Source organism: Strix uralensis, chromosome 2 (genome assembly GCF_047716275.1).
Source record: "Strix uralensis isolate ZFMK-TIS-50842 chromosome 2, bStrUra1, whole genome shotgun sequence".
Classification (NCBI taxonomy): domain Eukaryota; kingdom Metazoa; phylum Chordata; class Aves; order Strigiformes; family Strigidae; genus Strix; species Strix uralensis.
The window spans coordinates 19829027-19853770 of record NC_133973.1 but is presented as its reverse complement, the minus strand read 5'-3'; the positions used below and the strand labels follow the sequence as shown (position 1 = coordinate 19853770).

At 46.6% G+C, this 24744-nt stretch overlaps 2 protein-coding genes across 2 annotated transcripts; both read left to right on the top strand.

The window, feature by feature from the left end:
• Positions 1-553: 553 nt before the first annotated feature.
• POGLUT1 (protein O-glucosyltransferase 1) lies at positions 554-16362 on the top strand. The gene is made up of 11 exons (XM_074857482.1): positions 554-647; positions 1115-1205; positions 4000-4143; positions 4594-4729; positions 7229-7350; positions 8899-8958; positions 9980-10079; positions 10876-10934; positions 13058-13225; positions 13756-13812; positions 14431-16362. The coding sequence occupies exons 1-11, from the start codon at positions 563-565 to the stop codon at positions 14585-14587; spliced, it is 1179 nt and encodes a 392-aa protein (XP_074713583.1). The 5' UTR covers positions 554-562; the 3' UTR covers positions 14588-16362.
• Positions 16363-16734: 372 nt separating this feature from the next.
• TIMMDC1 (translocase of inner mitochondrial membrane domain containing 1) lies at positions 16735-24268 on the top strand. The gene is made up of 7 exons (XM_074857507.1): positions 16735-16867; positions 16982-17147; positions 18310-18398; positions 20256-20323; positions 21210-21288; positions 22703-22813; positions 23287-24268. The coding sequence occupies exons 1-7, from the start codon at positions 16773-16775 to the stop codon at positions 23372-23374; spliced, it is 696 nt and encodes a 231-aa protein (XP_074713608.1). The 5' UTR covers positions 16735-16772; the 3' UTR covers positions 23375-24268.
• The last annotated feature ends 476 nt before the right edge of the window (positions 24269-24744 follow it).

The window sequence follows — 24744 nt, the reverse complement described above, 5'->3', positions numbered from 1 at the left end:
AATCAGGCCTTGGCAACAGCAAGAGGTCGGGCCAGGAGAAGGAGCCTTATACAGGTTGGACAAACTGCTTGATGAATTCAGGTGTCTGGGGAAGTTCCCCCCCAAAAACCCCAAAGGGAGCGAGGGCCACCAGGTACACAAGATCTGCATAAGGCTCGTGGGATTCCCGAGGCGCACACGAGCGGAGCTAGGAGGTTATTTGGAGGGACTATGACAGATGCACCTCAGACCTTCTCTGAGCAGTGGGTATTTTTTCAGCCCGGTCCCCATCAACTGTAGGTTCCCCCAGGCCAGTGCCTTTATTTCCGTAAGTTACAAAAGCCGCCTGCGGTCCCGACGCGGCCCCCGCGGGGGTCTCCCCACACAGAACCCTCGCGTGGGGACAGGCAGCGCCGCCACTGCGCCGCCGCGGGAACTACAGCTCCCATCAAGCGCCGCGGCACAGCGCCGGCTGCTGGCGCCGCCATCTTTGGTCGGGGCGTCCCCGCCCACCCCCCCGCCCACCCTCGACGGCCGGCGGCGGGTCGCGCATGCGCAGGGCGGTGCTGGCGGCGGCGGCGGCATGGGGCGGGCGGCGCTGGCCCTGTGGGTGCTGGCGGCCGCCGGTCTGTGGCGGCTGGAGCCGGTTGCGGCGGGCGGGCCGGCAGGTGAGCGTCGCCCGGGCGTGAGGGTGTGGCGGGGGATGGGAAACGGGACGCGGCTTCGCGGCCTGGCGGCGAGGGTGGGTGGCCGGCCCGGGCGGGAGGGAACCCGCGCGTCCTGAGTCTTGCCGCCGCCTCCTCCTCCGGCCGGGCAGCTCCCCCGGCACCCTGTGGGCCCCTCCCGGCTTCCTTTTCAGCCCGGGGGCCGTCACGGGGTGCCCGGCACACTGCCCCCTCCCCGGCCCCCCCGAGCTGGGTGGCCCCTCTCCTTGCCCCTCAGGGCTTTCCTCTCCCCCGCTCGCTGTAGGCATGCTCTCCTTGAGCTGCGTGGGCTGGAGCGGTACCCGAGTGTGCTGTGGGACCTTGGTATATGGCTGTGGCCAGCCGGACCAGACATGCTGTTCAGCTCCTGCTACTTGGTCTGGTAGTTTAGTGGATTAATTCCTTTGACTTTTCCTTCCTATGTGTTTTAGATGCCAAATGGAAAACAATAACTGACCAAATTAAGAAAGCTGTGGAAGTCTATAAGCCATGTGTAAAGGAGAATTGCAGCTGTCACCAAAGGTGAGAGACTGGCTTCCTTTTGACTGCACAGGCCTCTGGGTATGAGAGGAAAGACTTCTGTCATCGCTGATGGCAACTGATGGTTGGAAATTAGCTAGAGAATATTTGGGTGCTAAGGTATCACATCTGTAGCCAGTGCAGGTCATGGTGCTTGCAAGGAGGAGGTTATTAATGGCACTGTGTGAAACAGGTTGACATCCATAGTTCCAGTAGAAGGTGTGTCCACCCACAAACTGATCGCACTCCTTGTTGTCCTCTGCGATTGAACATACACCGTGTCAGCATTTCATACATGATCATGCAATAAACCATACTCATAGCTGGTGACATTTCTGTCTTAACAATACACTTCTGCCTTCTCTCTTAGTGCAGTGTTGCCAACAAATCTTTCTCATGGGCTTTTAAAAGTGGAAGAAAGCAAGTATGTGTAAAATATTCTAAATAGGTAGATTAAGAAAGATTGTTTCAGAACACGGATTCATTTGGTGTGATAGCATGCTGTACTACTTGGCGTTCTTTCGGGCGAGTCTAGCTCACTGCTTCTGAGAATGGGAGTGATGGTAGGTATTTATCTACCTGACTTTCACGAGAGCAAAGTGTGATCCAAGAGGAGCTCATTCAGGAAGACACTAGTCCTGTTTACTTTTTTTTATAACTATGGAGCATTATGCATAATGCCAGCACTCGGACTTGAAATGCTGGCCTCATCTTCCTACAGTGAATTTAATGCAGAGAGCTAGAGGCCTAGATGTGATGCAAGACCACTGTAGACAGTACAAGTGCAGGCTGATCTGTCTTCTAGGCATAACCAAACCAAACTTCCTTTCTGTTTGCTCTGATGGAGCACAGCTGCTGTGTGGTGAACATTACAGGTGCATAGGTCATCATTGCCATATACGCAGGGATTGTAGGGCTGGGTTTTTTGATAGCTTTAAGCAGCATTTTTATTTAAAAGAGAAGAGGGAATTCAGGAAAGAATCAACATATTCTTCTGCCTTTAGGATTAGGACTCCAAATGCAGAAACACTGATGCCCAGCTTTAGGCCTCCTGTTTAAAAGTACCAGATGTGCTCACTCATTTTGGGGGTGAGATTGAGTGCTATATTGGCTTTTAATATTAGATGAGACATATTGGGCAAGTGTTTGTACACTCTGTTTGCAGTTTTTGATCTTCATTACTCTTGAAATATTGATGAGGAAAAATCTCTTTTAGTTTAGCCTTCCAGTCTTTTCCGTAAGTTCCAATTCAGATGCAGCCTAAAGACATCTCCTAATTTTTAAACATACTCTGTACGATCTCCCACCCACCTTTGGGTAGAATGCCTTCCCAAGTGGTTACAACCTCCAAATCTGCTTCAGAACATGATAATTGACAGTAACATGAAGTTATGGTTGCTGTGGGTCTCGAAACCTAGTTTTCACTGAAGCAGTAGTTCATTTAAGGGTTGATAAGGAGCGCTGCTGTAGTGACAGGCGTTACAAAAGAATCCAGGAGGATAATACAGCATGTACACTGTATGACACTTAAGAAGCTTGGTTCATTTTGGTAGCTGATTTGAAGGTGTGTAAGTATGCAGCAGAATGCTGAAAGCCAGTACTTTTCCCCATATAACAGATTCTACTTATGTCTTGTCTTTTGTGATTCGGTGGGCAAGGATTGAAGGTCCCACCTTGCTTGTTGCTACCTTTCAGTTGTCTCTTAGGTTACTATGACATGGATGTGCCATAAAACTGCACCTTTCTTCCTGTTCCAAGCTCATTACATTTGCCTCCCTGCCAGACTGCTTATCCTGTGGTCATCCCATCTGCGCAATGACAATTTTTTATGTAGTTTTACTGTTTTCTGCCTGATTACAAACTAGCAGAATCCTGGAGGTTGGAGGGGACCTCTCGAGATCTTCAAGTCCAGCTCTGCTCAAGCAGGGTTGCCAGGACCGTGTCCAGTCGTATTTTGAATATCTTAAAGAATAGAAACTCCACAGCCTCTCTGGGCAACCTGTACTGGTGTTTGACCACCCTCACAGTGGGATCACCCTGGCAGTGTTGTATTAAACTAAGGCATTGATACGGTGTCTACCAAAAAGTGGGGAGGGTGTCTCCATGGCTGTTACAGTCTGACAGTGTTCGGTAAATCTCCAACCAGTTAGATCTGAAGATCTTTAGACTAAATTTATATAAACTGTATCCTCCACCTGTACTTTCTTATATTTGTTAGTTTTGTTTTTGTACTGCGTTCCTGGAGCTCACTGGTGATACGCGGATGTCACAGAACATGTGCTACATAGGCCTGTCCTTCTGTGCTGCCTTTCACTGCACTCAGCATTACTGGGCGATGCTGTTCCTTGCAACTAGATTCTTAACTTCTTTTTTAATGTCTAAATAGCATGACAGTGTGTGAGGAATTTGGTCTTGGTGTGGCCGTGTGGCCCATTCTTCATGGAAGGCCAAAGCACAAGCTTTGCAACTCAAAGGGTAAGGAAGCTGAAGACTTCTACCTGTAAGGTCCTTTCTGGGAGAGTAACTAGAGTTGTCCGCATTGATTTAACCTGAGTCCTGTGCTGGGCTTGTTCAGGCAAAACACACATAAGTAGTCAAAGAGCAAAGCTTGGACCATTGAGTCTCTGAGTAGTAGCTCTTCCAAGCAACTTAAATTCTCCACTGTGCCACATGTAGCAGAGCTCCTGGAAGCTACACAGAGCTTGTTTTAGCTAGAAGTCTGTTCTGTATACTGCAGTAATTTAATGCACAGTATCCTCTCTATTGTACATAATAATGGCTGATTGTTTTGTTTCAGTGTCTGGAAGCAGGACCTGGCTCCTTTTCGAGGTGGCATTTCCAAGGAGATAATATCAGATGTGGTGAGCCGGAAGCTGGGGACACACTACCAAATCATTAAGAACAAATTATACCGTGAGCAGGACTGCTTGTTCCCTGCGAGGTAAGAGGCTATGCAGAGGATCATGTCGCCCTAGCTGGGACACAGGAGTACTTCCAACTCTGCCAAGTTAAAAGTCCTTGAGCACAGTGATATTTTGGAGGTCTGAATTTTTTATCAGACCAGGAGCCTAGAAAATTATGTATGAGGCTTAAATGTAGCAAGAGGTGAGTGTCATTGTTGCGCTTCAGTGTACAAAGGGTTGGTTGGTTGGTTTGTTGTGGGATCTCAGAGAAAGCTGCAGATCAGGCCAGATTTAACAGGATGGGTAGCTTCACTGGTGTCTGTACTACCTTGGGGCTTAGAGGCTGCTATAGGCATTTCCCAGCCTGCATCATGGTACGGCTCAGGCTTACCATTTCTTCTGCTCCTGCTCAGAGAGAAAGACCTGCAAGAGACTGCATGATTCTGCCTTCTCCTAATAGCTCTTTGCCATATGTCATTTCACCACAGATGCAGTGGAGTTGAGCACTTCCTTCTGGAGATCATCAACCGCCTCCCTGACATGGAAATGGTGATCAATGTGCGAGACTACCCCCAGGTCCCCAAGTGGATGAAACCTATTATCCCAGTCTTCTCCTTCAGTAAGGTGTGCGCATCTTTAAAAGCTGAGCGTTTCTGACACATGTGTGTCCTCCTTTCTTTTGGGAACATATTTTTGAGGATGGTTCCCCACAGATTTTCTGTGTGTCAGAATTGCTTGCTCTTTTTTATTCTTTATGTTTCCTTTTGCTTCCAGTTTTCTGGCAGGCAGACTTGCAGATTTATTCAATAGAATGGTTTTTCCCCTCATTAGCTCTTCTTCCAGGTCAAAAAATGTACCTCTGCCACAGCGGAATGATGCACAGCTGGATGGGATATGCGCCAGCATCGCTGTCATTTGCTACAATGCCTCTGTTAAAATTGTAGCCGTAGTTTATCAGCATTGTTAAGGATTTTTGATCATCAGTCAACTGTCATACAGTAAATCTCATGTAACGTGACTTTTTTAGTCCTCTTTTTGGTACCACAGATAAGTGTTTCTTATTTTCTTTTCTGTAATACTGCTATCTCCTGTGAACCCTTTTCCCCTGGATTCCCTTTTCCATCTGCAAACGTGCACACACATGCAGAGGCACGTGCACGCGCAGAGACATCCGCTCTCTGCTTCTCTGTTCCCAGACTCGAGAGCCCTCCTGTGTATTTTCCTGCCTCTCCCGTCGTTAAACCTGACTGCAGTGTAGTGTTTCATCCTTTCCAGCAAAACATCGTGACACCTCAAGCTTCAGCCAGTCTTGCTTTGCCATAGTGTATGCCCAGTGTGCCCAAACCCTGCACCCTCGCTACCTAACCCTGATCGTGATCTGTTCTTGGCTGAAGCCCAGCATACAGTAAGATGCAAAAAGAAGCAATAAACCATTTGCTCTTGATAGTTCAGGCCCTATTCTGTTTCTGCTAACTTGTAACATCTTACTCTGAATCCAGCTTTTCAGCTCAGGAAGTCTAAACCATAATATGATCCATAACTATTGCCTAGTCCCCAGCTGTCATAAAACACTCTCTAGAATTTCAGTGCAGCATTGCAAGCACTGTCATTGAATAACCATGTTTGCTGCCAGGTGTGGTAGTAAAGCTAGCTGTTTTGCCCCTCGACCGTTGTGCAGCCTTAACTGTAGTCAGCAGAACCCAAACTGATGCAGAGCAGGTTGTGGAAGTTTAATCTTTGCAGTTGTATCCATCATCCTGCCCCTGGGTGCAAGAAACTGAGTTCTCTGTTCATCGTTGTCCAATATCTGAACTGTAACCTCAGCTCTGTCCTTAACTGAAACCTAGTGACCCAGGCACAGCTCAGGTTTAACCAGCCGGCGTTAGGAAGGCTCCAGGATGCTGGTCCAGGGTGCTTTCTATGGCTGAAAGTATAAGGGATTGAAGGATTGTCCTGTTCTGCCTCTCAGAAGGCCGACCCTGGAGTGGTGGTGGAGCTGTCATGGTTTGTTATCAATGCCTGTTTACAACAAGGCTGAGAAGGAGCCGATCATAGAAGCACACAGCAATTTAAGTTGGAAGGAACCTCAGGTCTCCCAGTCCAGCACGTTGTTCAGAGCAGGACCAACTAGATCGGGGTGCTCCTGCCTGTGTCCTGCCCAGATCTGAGCGCCCCTGAGGACAGGGTGTCCACAGACAGTGTCTGACCTCTGTCAGAATGAAAACACGCTTCCCAGTGTTTTCCCTTCTTGTAATCAAAGCCTGTTGCCTCATTCTGTCTCTGCACTTCTGAAAAGAGTCTGCCTCCATCTTCTCTGAACTCTCCCATTAGGTAGTAGGAGACAGCATTTAGATTCCCTCAGGCCTCCTCTTCCTGTGCATGAACAAACCCATTCCTCAGCCCCTGTTTATACATCACGTGCACCAGCCTCCTGACTACCTTGGTGGCCTTGGACTCTCTCCAGGTGACAGATAGATGGATAATTGTATAGGAGGTTTATTACTAGCGCAAGGAAGTGGCCTATAGTCTGATTTCATGAAAGGGTTTAATCTTACTTAAGTGCTGGTCTTCGCTCTGATTATATGGGGATTTAAGCATCCAAGTAAGAGTGAGGAACTGAAATTCTTGCATGACCTGGATACTTGTTACAGTGAATCGTTAAGTGATCTCTAGGAAGGCTGGAATGAACTGAAGTGTTGGAAACCTAAATGTCGAAGTGTCTATAAGTGCCTCTGAGGAGATAATATTGCTGCTTAACTTACCATCAGTAGAAAACATTCGTAGCTACACATAGGCACAAGTCTTTAGAAAGGTGAGTGGAGCTCAGGTCTTCCGCTATTTACTTACTGGCTATATCATGGACCTCTTTTGTTCTTTTTTAACATGAAAGTCCCGTGTTGTCATGCAAGACATAGTGTTTTTTAAAGTCATTGAAAAATTTTAAGTATTGGGTTGTCTTCATATGAACCCCAGCAACAGTGGAACGCTCTTACGACTGCTTATGGAACAGTAACGGGGAAAGCTGACAGAACTCCTAGAAGGGACATTTGTTACTGATGGGCTCAGTCAATAAACTGAAGTAGTTATTACTCTTATTCTTACCTTACTCTCCTTTTTCTTAAGACACCTGAATACAATGATATCATGTATCCTGCCTGGACATTTTGGGAAGGAGGACCAGCTGTCTGGCCGATTTACCCAACAGGTTTAGGGCGCTGGGACCTCATGAGAGAGGACCTCAGAAGGTATGTTTTGGAAATGGTTATGTATGTGGGGAGGTTTAATGGAAGATAAACTCACAGTAAAAGCCATCTAGTACTGGGCAGCATTGAGCCAACGTTGAAGTCTAAGACCATAGGTCTCTTGGCCTGTGATCTGTCCTGCAGCCTCTCGTTAACTACATAAAGACTAACTGCTATATAAGAATTCTCCATGGAAACCTTGGATGATGTAACTAGAAGTTATAATTAGCTTCTCTGTTTCCAACACTTTTGTAAGGAATGCAGAGGACAAAGTATACACATTCTTCATGCTGTCGGGGCCAGATCACTATCATTTTTGGTGAGATAGGGTTTGTCAATAAAGTAGCAGTTATCTTTTGCCTGCAGAAATCTCCCCTGACATGTGGAAATATTTTCCTTTGTTTCCAACTACTTCTCTAGGAGCTGTGGTTTTTTCACTGCAGGGATGATCCAGGATGTTTGTTTAAGCTTCTGGAAGGGTAAAGGAAAGCCTTCTTTAGATCTGCTTTTACTTGAGTATTATTGTGCAATAGAGAAACCTGGAATCATTCCCAAGAATCAAGAGTCATTACTGGGCTGAGAGTAAGACAGAAGACGTTTCTGATGGGGAGTCTTTCTTTTAGCAGGATCTTTGACTATTACCAGAATAAGGGGTTGTTCCCCATGGAGAGTGACAAAGTGTGCAACAGTGAGTGAGCATAGACACATAACAAGAAAAAGCCACCTTGATGTCAATCATTTGACAACAGAATGCAAGGTTGAATGTTTCCCTCTTCAAAATCTGAAGATCTATAGGACTAATCATAGCTGAAGCCTAATGTGATCTAATATAATGAAGGTCCATTTGCTTATCCTCGCTTTCTCAGTGAACCCCCATTTGTTCACTGGGTTACGAGCAGATGCAAAGCTTGACCTGCGCAGATCAGTTTGGGGATCAGGACCTACATGTCAGGCCAGGTGCAGCAGAAAAGTACAACAAAATGTTCCCCAGAGTGACTGGACTGACAGAAACAAAACACGTGAACAGCTATTTTGAAGGACTTTCCTAGATTTTAAGTGAAAGTTATTTGGCAAAACAATGAACCCCTGTGTTTTAAATGCAAAACACCAGGTAGGTTTTTTTTGTTTGTTGTTGTTTGGGGTTTTATTAAAGGGAAATGACAGTGGTTAGAAACTTCAGTCATTTTCTACTATCCGTATTCAGTGAAGTACAGAAAAATAAAGCAACAATACAAAAAGTGGATTCAAACTTTACATAAATTTTAATACCCTTAAAGGTTTAGTGAGGGGGTTGTTAGTAATTCATTGCTTTGACTGAAAGGTATTCTGAAAAGTAGCCTATATCATCTTGCCTTAAACACAATATTCACAGGACAACCTGTTTCATTGGACCTGGCTGAGAGTCTTGAGAGTTTTTTCTGCTATAATGAAGAAAGTGATTTCCATCAAAAATGAAGAATAATACAAAGAGATCATGCTGTGAAAACTGATGAGAGTGCTCTTTCATGGTTATATTAAATCATTTATTGCCATGTATAAACAATATTTCAGATCTGCAGAAAAATGGCCATGGATGAAAAAAATATCTAAAGGATATTTCCGAGGATCCAGGTGAGCATATTTTTCTGTAACAGGAGATTCTACCAACATGTGCTGTGACAGTGGTCTGTATGCAGAAATTTCTGTATCTCTAAGACCTAAACAAGTGTAACCCAGAATGTATTTTTTAAAAGGGAAGCGAGACATTTTGTACAGCAGTATTTCACCGTTAGTGATTCTTGATAAGAACTGCCATTTGCAACTAGTTTATTATAATAATTCTAATATTGGAAACAGAAGTTGTGACAGAGTTGCTACATTATCTCTTAATGAATAAAACTGTCACACTAGGAACCAGCTTGTTTTCTTCTGTGAAGAGAACTGCAGGTGCATGATACAAATTTAAAGATTTGATATTGATGTGCATGCTTCTTGCCAGTGTGAATACTTTATTTGCTATGCAAGTTGCTCCACTGAATTGAAAGTATTCTTGCTTTACATTACCTGAGAGGTGGGGGGGAATAAGAGAGTAGATTATTTTTGCCCTCTCTCCAGTGACAGTTTGAAAACAATGTTAAACCAAATACTTTGTTCCTCCCCCATCACCAGTAGGGGAGGATTTGATATCTTACTAGGTAGGCTCAGGAGATGATGATGAGTGAGCCTCAGGGATGTCATAACCTTGTTTATGAGTAGTGTTTTAAATTAGTGTCAGAGGGATCAGCACTGAAGGTGCTTAGCATCTCTTAGCTCTCTCTGACTTAGAAGGGAGTTAAAGTATTTGGCACCCATCAGCATAAAGCCTGAAGGAAGCAACATCTCTGCTGATTTGTCCTGGGAATTGCTTAAATAATACTATTAAATATTTAGTAAGTGAAATAAAGAATTGTGGCCTCAAATCATTTCAGTATACATAACTCAGTCTCTTCTGCTAATTTACCCTTGGACAGAATTACACTGTATGTAGGTACTTGATGTTTTCGGGGCACATAGGGAGGTCAGCCTTAGAAAGTGGCAGGGTCTTGAGTCTCGTTGTTCGTTAGCTGTGTTGGGTCATGTGGATTGGCAATTACTGACAGCATTTCTTTTGTAGAACGAGCCCTGAGAGAGATCCCCTCATTCTGCTGTCCCGAGAAAACCCAGAACTTGTTGATGCTGAGTACACTAAAAACCAGGCTTGGAAATCTGAAAAGGTGTGTGGGTGTTGTCTGTCTCCTGAGTGTGAAGGCCAGAAAGGGTGGCATTGCAAGATGGCTTTGATGATTGAGAAGCATCTTGCTGGAGTGTTGTGGGTGGCCCTCTAGAGTGGGGGAGGCTTGTAGTTCCCTTAATGGCTGCACCTCTCTGACAGATGAAAGGAAGGAGTCTCTAGAGCCTGGCAGGCCAAACATTTTTCTTCCATCTACACTTTTTGTTCAAGGAAACCAGCACACATAAGAAAATGAATCCCTGCCAATCCCCTCCTCTTCCATTACAGCAAAATTAGCCAACTCTTCCTCTTCTAGCCCTGAGCTGCCTGTGTGGTGTTGTCAGCCTTTTTAAACCTTTTTCTGTCATCTCCATTTCTTGGGCTTGTTGTTGATAACTTTTGGATAACTGTTGCTGATAACTTTTTAGTTCCATGCTTAGTCTACAGCCCATCTTTCTCCAGACAGTCTTGGCTAATCCGGTTACACTTGGCTTCACACAGTCCATTGTCCCAAGCTGTTTTCCACTCTGTAGCTGCCAACTAAACATTATCATTTAATGTGTTTGTGCTGGCGTTTGCTTACAGGCAGTGTGTAATTTACTGAATTTTTTTTTTCCTTGTTTGAAGGGCTGGGAATTCTTCATAATACTTCTAAAAGCCCACCAGAGAAGATTTTCTCAGAAGTGGGAATGGAGGGTTTTGAGACTTCAGCTTTGTTTCTAACTAAGAAGGAAAACAAATATAAAATCACCATGTAAAGCTTACTGATTTTTTTTTTTTTTAATTCTCTTTATTTTAAGGACACCTTAGGGAAGCCTCCGGCAAAGGAAATTCCACTGGTTGATCACTGCAAATACAAGTAAGAGTTTTGATTAGTAAAGCTGTTCAAGGGCTGTGGGTTATTTCTTTCCTTGCATGGTGTAAGGTCTCATTTTATTTTAAGGTCTAATTCCAGCAACCAGCTCCATGCAGATAAGAAAGCTTGTAAACAGACATAAGGCAGTTGAAAATCTGGTTGCTTAGCATGGCCTCTTTCAGTGTCAGCTTTCCTCTGTCGGGTCAGGAGAAATAAATGCTTAGGGGAAAGTAAATGTCTTAGATTACTAATGAACATACAGATGGAAAATTTTATTCTATTTTTTTAATCAGAAGGGCATTCTACCAATTTTTCTTTATATTCCTGTACCAAGCTTTGTGTTGAAAATTTATTTTTCAGTGCTACAGTGATAGCATTGCTGTCTTCAAAGATGTAAGGAACTAAGCAATCATATCTTCATATGCATACTGGGACAAGTGTTGCCACTAGATGTATATAATAAAAGAGGGAACCTGAAATATGATTGAGCAGATATAATACTGTTTTATACTTTGTATATTGTTTGGGAGAATGGGTTTTTTATTTTCTAACTACTTCAGGAAGGGGGTTTTGGTGTAATATTCTTGTGGGTTTCTGTGAAAAAAAATGTAAATGGTTAGTGTGTATGCACTTGTATATCTGATGTTTTGCTTTTTCTTTTGCTTTAAAATTACCTAGTTACAATTCTGCCAGTTAGAATCTGCTGATAGAGGAACTCAGTCATATGGCTGGATCTGTGTTTTTGTGCAAATGTGATTGACTTGTTTCATTTTATATTTCATAGACTGTTGCCCAGATTTCTCCCTTCTGTTACACATAGAATTCCCAACTCTGATGCCTCCTAAGCCCCTCGTACTGTATAGGCTGAGACATTCTCACATGCTTTTGTCCTAGCCCAGGGTCTGACAGGGTCAATATGAACTTCTCGCTGCTTCCCTCAGTGTAGCTGCTCTAGCAGGCTGGCTGAGAGCAGTGCTCAGTGACTTGGCTGAGGTCACGGGTGGTGGGAGCTGTGTCTGGAACTGGACAGAGGCATTTCCTCGCTTCAGACCGCTGTTCTTGTTGCACCTCTACATGTATCTGTTGAGTTCCTAACACAATGAGCCCCTCATCCCTGCCTTGAGCTCCTAGGTAATACAAAGAACGCAAAATAACATCAGATGTACTCCTTGTCACTTACTGCTGAACTAAGTTTAGCTATAATTCCCATCTCGCCCACAATATATATAATATATAATCCCCATCTCGCCCAAAATAGCTTCATTAAAGGAAAAACTCCCTTCCCCCAGCCCAAAATGTTTGACTTCAAAGATTAGTTATATGTACCGAGGGGTTTTACCCACAGGAAAAACAGCTTTCCATATAATTGGAGAAATGTGGGTTTAAAAAAGAAAGCAAGTAAGCAAACAAACATCCCTCTGAGATACAGTTTGCGAAGAGAAATCCGCCCCCAGTCAAGCCCACTTTACTAACTTGGCAGAAAATACTGAAAACAAAATTGTGGATTCTTTGTTATCTGCAAAGTCCATCTGTTGTGTGCTAGCCTGTTTAACCTCCTAGGGTTGCATTCCCAAGTTAATATGAAACAATTAGATTCAGATTAAAGCAGAATCCCAGAGGAAAAAAAGCAAAGAAACAAACCGAGATAGATGTGGCAAAGCACAATAATGAACAGAAAAGCTCACTGCAAGAGGGAATTGGGAAGAAGCTCCTCATGGTAACAGAGTCTCTGAAGGGTAGAGTCATGCGATCAGCATCCCCGCTGTGACCTTCCGTGCCTCATCGGCAGGTGTGTGTGAAGCTTCCTTTGGTTTGGCGTGGACAGGTGTCTTTGTCAGAGGTAGAGTCTCACGCCTCGATTTTCTCCCTCAGTTTTGAGAGACAGCAGAAACTCACCTAGAACATCCTTAATTTCAGCTCACCTTTCCTATCCTACAAGGAGCTTCAAATAAACGTCTTCCCTTTGTTTTCACAACCGGTGCATAGTTCAGTGTGAGGGAAACCGCCCCCCCCAGCTGCTACCTGTGAGGGAAGGTTGACTGCTACTCAGAATCTGGTTTCTTAGCGCATTTCCCCATAAAATGGGAAGTGTAATCAGGTCCCTCTCCCTCCTTATCCTTTTAAAGGTATCTGTTTAATTTCCGGGGAGTGGCTGCCAGTTTCCGGCTGAAACACCTTTTCTTATGCGGTTCACTTGTCTTTCACGTTGGAGAAGAGTGGTTGGAGTTCTTCTACCCTCAGCTGAAGCCTTGGGTGCACTACATCCCCGTGCGATCAGACCTCTCCGACGTCAGGTGCGAAGGCCAGGTGTGCTCAGCAGAGCACTGCATGCCACAGGAGAACACTGCTGTGTTTGGGAAGGCGGTTTGGTTTGTATTACACTGAGAAGTGCCTCCACTCCTCGGCGTCAGGCAAAAGCTCTTGGAGGTCACGTTCTTTTCTCTTTATTACTGCCCCCAAAGAATCCTTTGCTTGTGTTACTTGGAGGGTACAGTTCCACTGGAGTACGTAGGTCTGTCACCCTCACTGAAATCAGTAGGCACTAGGCCCTTAGACTTGCGAGCGGGCCCTGCAGCACAGATAAGAGGGAAGAGGAACTTATTACTGGGCCAGAAATGTGTTAGCTCTCAGATTTCAGCATGCTGTCCAGAACTGATACAGAGCAGATGAGAAGGGCAGGTTTCTTCTGTGCTCTGAAATGAGGAGCACCAGTCCCTCACTCAGTTGTAGATCCTTAATCTCATCCTCCGCAGTAATTAAGCTGAGGAACAATGTTTTCCATTGAGCTGGCTGTTTCACAGCATTTTTTTGGTCTTCATTTTAGGGAGCTGTTGCAGTTTGTAAAGGAGAATGATGCCATAGCACAAGAAATTTCAGAGCGGTAAGTTGCGTGTCCTTTCTGGCTATCAGGCAGTCTTCCTCCAAAGCATTTTCTCACACAGCTTTTGAAGGGGTTACCTATCAAAGACAGCCTAGTATTAATAGGGTGCAGTACAACTGATCTGCAATAACAGCGGGAGGGTTGGAGAACTCGTAACAAGCAGGGGGAACCAGAGAACAAGATGAGGTCTTTGGTTCATATGTGACCCATGTCAGGAAACCCACTGAAAGCTATCAGAAGTTGGGAGCTTTCGTCTCGGTGTGAGGTGAGTTGACCCCTGGGAACTGCCTCTGGTTGTAAGCGTCATGTATCCAGGCTGACAGTGACTGGCTTCTGAAGCAGCAGGCATCAGTGCTGCTCAGGCTGTATCTGGTATGTGAAATCTGATATTTATTATCCCAGATAACAAATACCATCTTGAGGATAACAAAAGCACTGCAACTGTCAGAGCTGTGAGCACGAATGAAAGTTGTGAAATTAAAATAGACGGTGCAGAGCAGTGCATGTTGTTTCTCATTTGAAACACAGAAGAGTGAAAGTTGATATACATATAAAACAAAACCAAAGACTCTTGTAGGAACTGGAAATTGGTTCTGACTCTGCCTTGTGTGTCTCTAGGGGACGCCAGTTCATCACCGAGCACTTGCAGATGGAGGATGTCTCTTGCTACTGGGAGCATCTGCTGTCTGAATATTCCCAAGCCTTGACTTACAAAGTGAAAAGGAGGAAGAGCTACAGCGAGATCACTTCTGAATGGCTGAAAACAGAACTGTAGAGACTTCTCTGTTTTTCTCTTCAGCTCAAATTGATCTCTGTGGAAATCTGAAGATCAGCATATCTTCTTTCTTGTTCTCTCAGACTTCTTATCCTTTACACTAGAACTACAGGGACCAGCAATAGGCTAACTTTGAAACTGCTCCCGTACAGTGGGACCCGGTTGTACTGTCGCCATGAGAATGTTAAGTAGAATGTTGGATTGTGGCTATTCGATGGGGTGGCTACGGTCATGCCTGGAGGAAGGTTGTTAGCATTTGGGACGCAGTTACTGCCTGTCTCAGAATGATCCTAAATCCCACGCAGTCAGTGGGAAGCCTTTTGCTTAATTTTACTGGACTTTGTACCAAGTCCTCTGTCCTCATGGGCCAGGTACACAGACTGCCAGCTACAGCCAGCTGGGAGATACATGCCCCTTTTCTTGGCAAATGGTCAATGTTTTCTCACCTGTGTGACAGCATTTGGTATGTTAGGTGCTCTCTGACAGAATCAGGTACTGGGATTTGGGGTAAACCTTTTTAGATAGCTTAGAGCTTAATGTTCATGTCAGGTTTTAGAGGTTGATGGCAAGGCTTAGATGTGCCATTGAAAGGTCCTTGCACGGTTAAACTACCTACCTCAGAGGGGAGCAGCAGGTGATGATGGTGTTGCTGCAGCGCTAAGCCTGATTAGCAGACGGGCACGCAGTGGGCAGCTGAGACAAAGACGGCTCATCCTCTGACCTGAGCTGGGGCCCACACAGCCACGCGGAACTGAGCCCCTCTTAGCAAGCTCTCACCGGTCGGCTGGCCAGACATCCTAAGGCCCTTAGGAACCCAGAGAAAGTATATACAGAGGCAGATTTGGCTCTTCTTTTCTCCAGATGTTCACAGATTCTCTGCTCTTATCCCCTTCTGTAACTTTCTAGGATTGTTTTTTTGTTGTTTTGTTGGTTTGGGGGTTGTTTTTTGAGGCTGGTAACGCAGCTGCTCGCTTCAGTATTTGCTGTTCTTTCCCACAGCTGTTACACTCCTTTCCTCATCTCCTTCAGTCTGGTTAAGGAAACGTTTTCAGTCACACAGTGGCAGCTACTCCTCACATCGCTCACTCAAGTTCAGTCACGGGTTGCTTGTGCTCACTGTATTTATCCCCACTGCAGGCTGCTCGGCCCAGAGGGAGCACAATTTCTGAAATGCTGTGGCTCCTGAGTCGAGAAGCCTGGTAGGCAGCAGCACCTTCTCTGGCATCCAGACAGGCACCGGGAAGAGTGTGGGCAGCAGCACAAGGTCCTGGGAGGGCCACTGCCTCCCAGGTGAGCACCCTTGGTGGTAAAGCCGGCTCAAGGCTTAGGAAACAGCACGTTAACGGAAGAGAACGGTAGCGACAGCTCACGGTCTCCCTGCAGTCAGTTTGGATGGGAGAAGAAGAAAACACTACGAGGAGCAGTAGTGCAAAGGGCCCCTGCACACGTACGTGCTCACCAGAGGCCTCGCAGCGTGGCCGGGCCCTGGAACGGGACCCGACTGCCAGCCCTGCACCTCAGGTGCCAGTTGCTGGAGCAGCACAGCGGTTACGTGACTGGTGCCTGGGTTATCCCAGCCCCCAAAGGAAACAAAGCGGGGTATTAAAATAGCCTGGTTTCTGAGGAAAAGATCTGTGCAAGAGTGGAAAGAGGTTTCTGGTTTTTTATTTTTAGTCAATGGAGAGGCAGCAGTCTGAGAAACTGAAGCAGCTATGTGTAATATTTTTAAACCATTTTTAATGAAGTGCTTTTGGAATAAAACAAACAAAACCGAAGTTTTGTTGGATGCATCTTTGCTTAACCGGAATTGCAGTAAGAGATCGGGATAACCCTCAGCTGTTACCCAAAGGCAGGGGAATCGTGTCCGTTTTTTCTCTGTCGCTGTCCTATTTAGGGGGGGTGTGCTTCCACGGTCAGGTCACGCTCGCTGGTGCCTTCCTCTGGCCAGTCGCCACCGGGGACTTTGCGGCCCGATTCCCTTTTTATTGCATCGCTGAATTAGCCCCGGCCAGTCGCTCTCAGCAGAGACAAGACCCGCGGGGAAGCCGCCCCCGCCGCCGCGGGCGCTACCACGGCCCGGCCCGGCCCGGCCCGGCCCGGCGCCTTCCCGCTCCCGCCGTGCCGTGCCCCGCCGAGGGGCTGGGGGCGCTGCCGCGCCCGCGCCGCGCCGCCGCCGGGGAGGGCCATGGCGGAGGGGGTCGACGCTCAGCCGCAGTTCGGGAGCCCCGCGCCGCCGCCGCAGACGGGCTGGGAGCGGCTCAGCGAGCTCTGGCGGCTTGAGTGAGGGGCCGCGCCGGGCTGGGGCGCGCCGGGCGGGCGGGCGGGTGGCTGCGGTGGCTGGGCCCGGCGGTGGCCGCCATGGCTCCGGCGCCCAGCCCCGGCCTTCCCTTGCAGCGAGCGGCGGCGGTACCCGGAGGAGACGCTGAACATCGTGCGGTCGGCCGTGACCGGGGGAGTGGTCGGCTGGCTGTACGGCGGGCTGCCGGCCTTCCAGCAGGCCCGCAAGGCCTTCATCGCCCGCAGCCACGGGGAGCTCTTCCACAACCGCGCCGACGCCGTGGTACGAGCGAGCCCCGCGCCGGCCCGGCGGCGCCCACGCGCGGGGAGGGGTGGGGGTACACGGGGGAAGCGGTCGGGCCTTCCGGGGACCGAATCGCCCCGGGCCTCCCGGCGAAGCCCCCCGCGGCCGCCGCAGGCTCAGGCCTCCTGGGGGCTCCGGGCGCGGGAGCAGCCGCCGTTGGAGCCCGCAGGGTGTGGGGGCACAGGAGGCCTCGGGTAGGTCAGCGGGTGGGTGGGTGTTATGTGGCTCATTAACCCGTTCGTCTTGGCGTTCGGCTTTTCAATTTAGTCTGTCGGCAAGAGAATTCCCAGTGGCCAACTGGTGGTGCCCTCTTGCTTGTGTGAGTTATTTTTAGACCATTTAAAATTCCTTTAGCTTATCACTAAACTGGGAGTTCTTCAATTAAAGTGTCGGTTACCTGGATTATTAGGAAAAAAAAACTTTAAAAATCTGCCTAATTTCACCTCCATCACTATTTAGATTTGGCCCTTCTCCAAGCAACCTGCAGAGTATCGGTGCCTGGCTTCACTCTGCCCTTCTGCTGACTCTCTTGTGTACCTGCACCCAGGCCAAGCACTTACACCACAGGCACTAGAAGAGAGAATTTTTTTTCTTCCATGGTATTAACTGGAATATTTTTAATTTTTATGAAGCTTATGTTTACCACATCTTTTAAAAAGCAGCTTATTGCCAAACTTTTAAGCACCAGTGCTAAAATGCAGAGCTTGATGGTCCCTTAACATTTAAAGTAGGTGGTTATTATTTACTTATTATGGTTATTATTTATTAGTACTTACAAACTTGTAATAATTGAGAACTAGTTTCTAGTCTGTCCCCTTTCTTCTCTGTTGTTCTCCCACACTGTCCTCAGAAAGCTCTCCCTGTCCCCCAGGATGTGTTTCAGCACTGGGATTAGAAAGACCAGTTGACATTACAAACTGGAATTAATTCTTGGTGTTCCTGTTGGTGGCTGGGGTAAATGTGAGCGGCCTTTCCTCTGAAGATGACTGACGTGATCCCTGAGGGTCGGGGTATCATTCCCAAGTGACGCGAGTCCCACGACCTGTTGTGAATACCCCGGCTCACGGCGGGCTGGTGGTGCTGGTGATGCTGGCGAGGGGGAGCAGGGCTGTGAGCTGTAACCTGTCTTCTCTCCCCCCAGCAATCTGCGCATCGGGCTGGTCTCAGGAGTTTCATCCGCTACGGCTGGCGCTGGAGCTGGAGAGTAGCTGTTTTTGTGACAATATTCAAGTAAGTGTTTCCCGATGGTAGTGGGAGAAGAGCTGGCTTATGCTTAAGCACTAGGGGCGAGCAGCTCTTGGTGCCAGCAGTGCTCGCAGCTCCTTGAGAGAGTACTGGTGATTGATTGAGGCTCAAAGTGAGTGGTAACAGTGAGTCTGACTGAGAAGGTGTGAACGTGAAGAGGATTTAACCTTTTATAGTTATCCCAGAATTCAGATCTTCTAATGAACCAATACAAAACCTAAAATTGGAAAAGCCCTGTTCCTTACATCTCATCCATGCTGTTACTGACTTGAATACTATTCTTCCCTGTACTTGATAGCTTCTTTCTGCCTTTGCTTCATCCCTTTTTTTTGCATTTTTCTCTGGGAGAGTGTTACAGTGTGTTGGCTGTTTCTGGAAGAGCTTTCTATCCCATGCTAATTTTTCTCCTTTGTGTTATGTCTCATTACTCCTAGTCTGTATACACTAGCATTACTCACAATTCTTTGTTCTTGTCCTCAAATGCTTGCAGATGATTGTCTTGTTATTAAGCAGTCACTGGACATCAGACCTACCAGTCGTATGTACCTCTTTAGGCCTTCGCATTTTTCCTACACACACACAACCAATGCAGAGATGGTGTTCTACTTCCCTGATTTTCTCCTTCAGAGGTGTCAGTGCATTTCTGACAATATAGCACCAAACTAAGCACACTCTTCCAAATAAAGCCCTTTTAAACTGGGAATATCTCCTTCCCTGATGTTCAAAATGGTGAATTTATGTGTAGTCCTAAACCTTCATTGACTGTATCTGCAGGGACATTCTGTTTAAATTCCCCTCTGCTTTTAAGATACCCGCAGTATCAGCTAGTATTGTTTTATATTTCCATCTCTCTCGGTTTTTTGTTCCTTTCTGAATTTATTCCTCAGCTCTTTTGGTTTCTTTGGCTCCTTTTGGTTTAGCATCTGTTCTTAGGTTTAGCTGGCATACTGCTTGCTCTCTCTCCTGGAGGTTTTGATTTCTTCAGGTTTCCCTGGGCTTGGCATGTAACCTCCTCGTCTTCCACCAGATGTCTCCCATGCCGTCAGATCATCGCCCTTTCTCACCAACCCTTTGTAAAAGGCTTTGAAAGAAGATATTTCCCGCTCAGCATTAATTGTTTCTGTAAACTCCAAGTTGAAGATTTTGTCCTGCAGTTGTGCAAATTTTGAGTTTCACAGTTTAAAACACTTGGGTAGTTTTACCTTGTACAAAGGCTAGGGTGACGTTATAGCATTGGGAAGGGGAGGAAGATTGCTGTTGACTGTAGATGTCATGCAGGAGGCTCACTAAAGTGCTGGGGAGGATGTGGCTGCTGAACTGAGAACAGAGAGTCTTTTGGGGCTTAACTGATGTTTTTGGAGGAGGTGGTGTACCTACCCTGGTGGGAAATCTCATGCCGCAAGAGGAGGTGACCCTGCTGACGTCATGAGTGTGACTTAGCTCTGCTGGTGGGGACTGTCAGGCAAGACCTTGCCGACACATGTATTCAGCTTCTGCAGGTAAAGGTCCTACATCAGGGCTGACTGACTGACAGGACCCTTTCATTGCTCAATTCCTTTTATCCTTGAACATACAATGGAAAAAAAAAATCTTTCATTGAAAAAAGAAAAAGAAAGAATATCCCAGATCCAAGCTGGGAATCCTGGTATTCCCTGGCCTCCGGCTGTGCAGCTGCCAGCAGTAAAGTCACAGAAGATCAAGGCACTTGTGGCTGACACGTGTGTGCTCTGGACAGGTGGGCAACAAGGCTGTTGGAGGTGACCAGAGGGTTGGCTTAAGGAGATCCAGCTTTGTTTTTTTCCATGTGCTACTGCTGACTTCTTCTGTGCCTTCTCTTTGCAGCGTGGTGAGCACTGGTCTGTCCGTGTACCGCAATAAAACCACCATCGGTAATTTTGCTTCAGCAGGAGGTAAGACTGCTATAACCTTGTGTACTTTTCTCTTTATGACCAAGGGTCATCAGTGGAAAAGCATAAGCAGAAATCCCCATCTCTTGGATTTGAGCGGGTCTCTAGCTTCTGTGCTCCTGGGTTTTGTTTCCTGCTCTACCAACTGCCATTGTGACTTTGCTCCGTTGTTTAACTGCTGTGTGTTTGTAACAGAGAGATCTCGATGCACTTCTGAAACCATTGGGGAGTTTTGTGGTTATCAGTTCATCTTCAGAATACTTGCTGGAGTTTTTTGGGTGAAGAATGCATGTGTATGGTAAAGGCAACACTTGGTGCATAACCTGCTCTCACAAACACCTATTTAGCAGGGGAAACATTTCTTATTTCCGCTCTTTATAACAGTTCAGTGCGCTGTTTGTAAACTACCCTTTTCATGCTAAGTTCTGCATGTCCTCTTTTGGCAACAGGGCTCTGGGTAAGTGATCTGCTTGTTTAGTTTTTACAGACTTTATTGCCCTTACAGTTGGATACATGTTTTACTGATCTTTTCTGCCTTACATGGCAGCTACTATTATTAGCTGTTGTTGAATAGAAAAAAAAAAAGAGGGGGAAGGATATTATGCTCCAGCCTGGAGAGAGCTCGGTTTTACTTTCATAGATACTTCTTAGCATTTCTTGGGGAGTTTTTCTGAAGCAGAAGGAGCTTTGTGCAATGTTTTAGTGCAGGGACCGTGGTGACTGTATGGTGAGGGTCCCTCCCGCTGGCCACAGCGCTTGGTTTCTGCACTGTTAAAAGCAGATGTCAGTTCACAGAGAGGAGAAATACAGCAAAGCATCTCCCTCTGTCTGTATGTGATGGCTGGTGGGGGGCTGTTTGTGGTTTCAGTGGGTTTGTGGTTTTTTTTAGCCCTCACAGGAGCCATTTTCAGAATGCACTTGGGCCTGCAGGGACTGGCAGGCGGCTTCGTGTTCGGAACAGCGTTTGGGTGAGTTGTGACTGCTGCCGATGAGTGATCGAGACACAGCTACTCTTCAAGGGTGTTTGTTAGATGGTGGCCCTGCACACCAAGCCTTGAATCATAGGTGGGGCTACAGAAGCTTCCCTTCCTCTCTTAACTTGAGGGATTTTCTGTATCTCTCTTGGGACCTCATGATGATGACTTTTCTTCCAGCTTTTAAACTGGTTTTTTCCTCTCTTTTTCTTGATTTGTGTTTTCCTGCTTCCTCAGTGATAAGAACTCAGTGCTCTTAATAGAACATCTTGCTGCTATTTGCTTATTGGAGGAGATGCTAACTACTGTTAAATAGGAAATTGTGGGGATGGGTCATAGACGTGTCTCCTGTCCCCCTCCCTTGGCATGGTCACTGATGAGCCCAATCGCTGTGCACAGAACTGTTGGACATCTGTTTTAAGGCAATGTGTTGTCTGTGGGTAAAGGCAGGAGTGTAAGACACACCTTTTGGGCTCCCTTCTCAGCTTCATCAGCCACTGCTGTAGCAGCTCAGAATCCAGACGGTGCACAAGGAGTGTTGGCTGTCATGATGACACCTTTTGAAAAAGGGAGCACCCTGGGAACTGCCAAACCCTAGGCTAGGAATCTGTGTAAAAATGATTTTTTTACAAAATAGGCTCCATCAAAGCCAGAATATGGAGCAGCAGCCATTAGGAAATGCTGAGGAAGAAGCTTTGTGGTTGGGCTGCACAACCCAAGGCTGTAAGGTGGCACAGCTCTTCGTGTATGTCTTGCAGTCAGTATTTCCTAAGGCTCCCTGGGGCAAGGAGGAACCCACGGTTCTCTCTCAGGAGCTCTGTCCATCAGGACAATGACCTCTTAACTCAGGAGAAGTCTTGACTTTTCAAGCAGAACTGGGACTTCTTTTCTAAGTACTGACTTGTGAATGTCCTCACAAGTGAATTTGGGGATCCTGCCTGGATAAGAGAATGAGCTTTATGTGTGCCACTTAGCACAGTCGGGATGGTGTCAGCTGTGGGCGTGCCTGGAAGCAGCCTAGGGAGCTTTACCAGGGAGAACACAAGTACCTCCAGAGCTGGACAGAAGCTAAGCAAGGGTGTGACTGTCTAAATTATGGGTTAGGTGATCTACAGGGGTTGTTTGGGCACCTTAAATCCTTCCACCCCTTTGACCTGTGGGTGCCTGTCAATGAGTAAATTCAAAATATGTTATCGAAGGGGCTACAGTGAGTCACAGCTGAAGACAGGCTGTGTTTGGTGGCTGGCAGTAGGAGTACCTTAGTCTGCTGTGTGATGTGAGTATTGGGAAACATTATGCTCCACTGATCTGGTGGCTGGCCCCCGCACGCTCCTTTTGCTGATGCCGGTAAGTTATTACTGTTGCGTGTCCCCTGGGTGACTTGTGACTCTTCTGCTTCCTCCTCTAGGATCCCTGCAGGGGGCCTCTTAATCGTAATGCAGAAACTTACCGGTGAGACCTTGCAGGAGAAGAGAAATCGTGAGCGCAGGGAGCTGTATGAGCAGAAGTTAGTGGAGTGGTAAGGAACAGCTCTGCCTGTCCGAGTCTTTGACGAGATGTGTGTCTAGGTCTGTGGGGTTCAAATATTTAAAGAAACCATGACACACTAGGTTTTCTAAACCTCGGTTCTTCTGCTCTTGTTTTTTGTTAAAAATTCGTGCCCTGCCTTGGCCCAGTAATTCTGCATCAGTTTTTCACTTTTGCAGTGGCTGAGAAGACAAGCAGGACAAGCACATTAAAATTGAGAGAGGCCAGAACTCTGGTTTTTCCTTCATTGCTGCCTTCTTTCCATCCCCATTAAAGAGGGGAAAGAAGAAGGACAGCTGGAGGCTTTGGGGAGAAAAGGTTATGACACTGGTTGTGTGACTTACTAAAACTCACAAATAGTGCCAGTTCCAGAAGAAACTTTTCGGGAGCTGGGATTCTGCAGTGATGGCTTTGTCAGGAGGATACAGGCATAAAATTACTTTGCACTCTCCCTTCTCTTGTTAGGCAATCCAGGCTGAGTGTGACTGAAGTCTTAGGCCAAATGGAAAGCGACGCCCAAGGAGAACCAGAGACAGAGAGCAAGAGAATCTAGGAGCTGCTGAATCTTCCCCACATCTCTGCTGTAAGCAGCTACAAAGTGTTTTGATTCTGCTCGTAAAAAGTCTTCCATCAAGGGGTCATGGAAGTCTTCTGTGAACGCAGTTACATCCTGTGCACTTGTGAAAAAGCATTTTGTTGAAAACATTGCTCACGGATGCATACCACTGCACAAGAGCTTGAAAGGGCCAAACTTGTTCCGCCTGAGAAGGTGGAAATGCAGACTCTGCAGACTAGGAAGTGTCATCTAGGTTTGGTGGGGGGTGAGGGTAGCCCCAGAGCCTTGTCTAGAACCTGTGTCACTGCTGAAAATGTCCAAACCACCAGCAATGTAGAAATACTCAAGGTAAAGGAGCCTACGAATAGTTTGGATGCTAAAGGTACCCCAATTCCAAAAGCTAATTATGCTGTGGTGAAAAGCTGCTCTTCAGGCAGCACCCAGAGCACTTGCTGTCGAAGGGCAGTACAGGCAGCACCAGAGCGAGCGGTTCTCCTCTCGCCATCCCCCTCCCACCGCTTGGCTTGGCCTGGCTGGGACCGGGGCTGATTTGCTGATGGTGGTTTCTTCAGGCTTTTTGCAGAAAAATGCACTTGGTTCCTACAGTACTTGGGGTATTTTGCAGTCAATGTTGAGGAAGGGTGGACAAGCTGGGAATGATAAGGAAATACCCTGAAAAAGATGGTTTTTGGGTTCTTCAATACAAGTGTGGCTGAGGGACCCACAGAAAGGTTGACTTGATTCTGGTGGTGATAGTGGAGGAATCAGCACTGTGGACAGTTTTAACAACAATAAAAAAGGCCTCTAATTTAGTTTGAAGGTTGGAAATTAGGGGATTACCTTTGGGGGAAATGTGGTTCAAGACACTTAATAAAGCCATCTAGCAGTGGTGATTGTGTCCATAAGCTCTTTATGTTAGTGTATGGTATGTACTTTATGTTAGTACAGTATTTGCATTAGAGAAACATACTTGAGTGATATCTCATGAGAAGAGCACTATCTAAGATCCCATCAGCGAACAGTAACGTCTGGTGGTGGTGTCAGACGTTCTTCTATCTGGGCAGTAACAAAGACAAGAGCCAGGAGAGTGCCCACTCAGTTTATTATTTTGTACCAGAGATCAACTGTTAAGTCATAGCTGTTGCCTGTGGGTAGGGCTGAAATTAATGTAGCCAGAAGGGCCAGGTGGCCCATCACCATTTCCCTCAAAGCAGAAGGTCAGAATTCTGGTCCCCTTTCTTTGTTGGAGTTTGTTCTTCTATTTAAGAGTATTACATCCAGGCAGGGGGTTCGGGTCTCATTCCCACAAGAAAAGAGTAGTCAGTCTGTTCTGGTTGAATGCTTTTCTCTGTTACAGCTGATTACTG

Coding starts and splice junctions, on each gene's coding strand:
- POGLUT1 (XM_074857482.1), top strand. CDS start 563: ATGGGGCGGGCGGCGCTGGCCCTGTGGGTGCTGGCGGCCGCCGGTCTG. Junction 10,935..13,057: donor GTTGATCACTGCAAATACAA/GTAAGAGTTTTG, acceptor ATCCTTTTAAAG/GTATCTGTTTAATTTCCGGG. Junction 13,226..13,755: donor TCAGACCTCTCCGACGTCAG/GTGCGAAGGCCA, acceptor TCTTCATTTTAG/GGAGCTGTTGCAGTTTGTAA.
- TIMMDC1 (XM_074857507.1), top strand. CDS start 16,773: ATGGCGGAGGGGGTCGACGCTCAGCCGCAGTTCGGGAGCCCCGCGCCG. Junction 17,148..18,309: donor ACAACCGCGCCGACGCCGTG/GTACGAGCGAGC, acceptor CTCTCCCCCCAG/CAATCTGCGCATCGGGCTGG. Junction 21,289..22,702: donor GTGTTCGGAACAGCGTTTGG/GTGAGTTGTGAC, acceptor TTCCTCCTCTAG/GATCCCTGCAGGGGGCCTCT.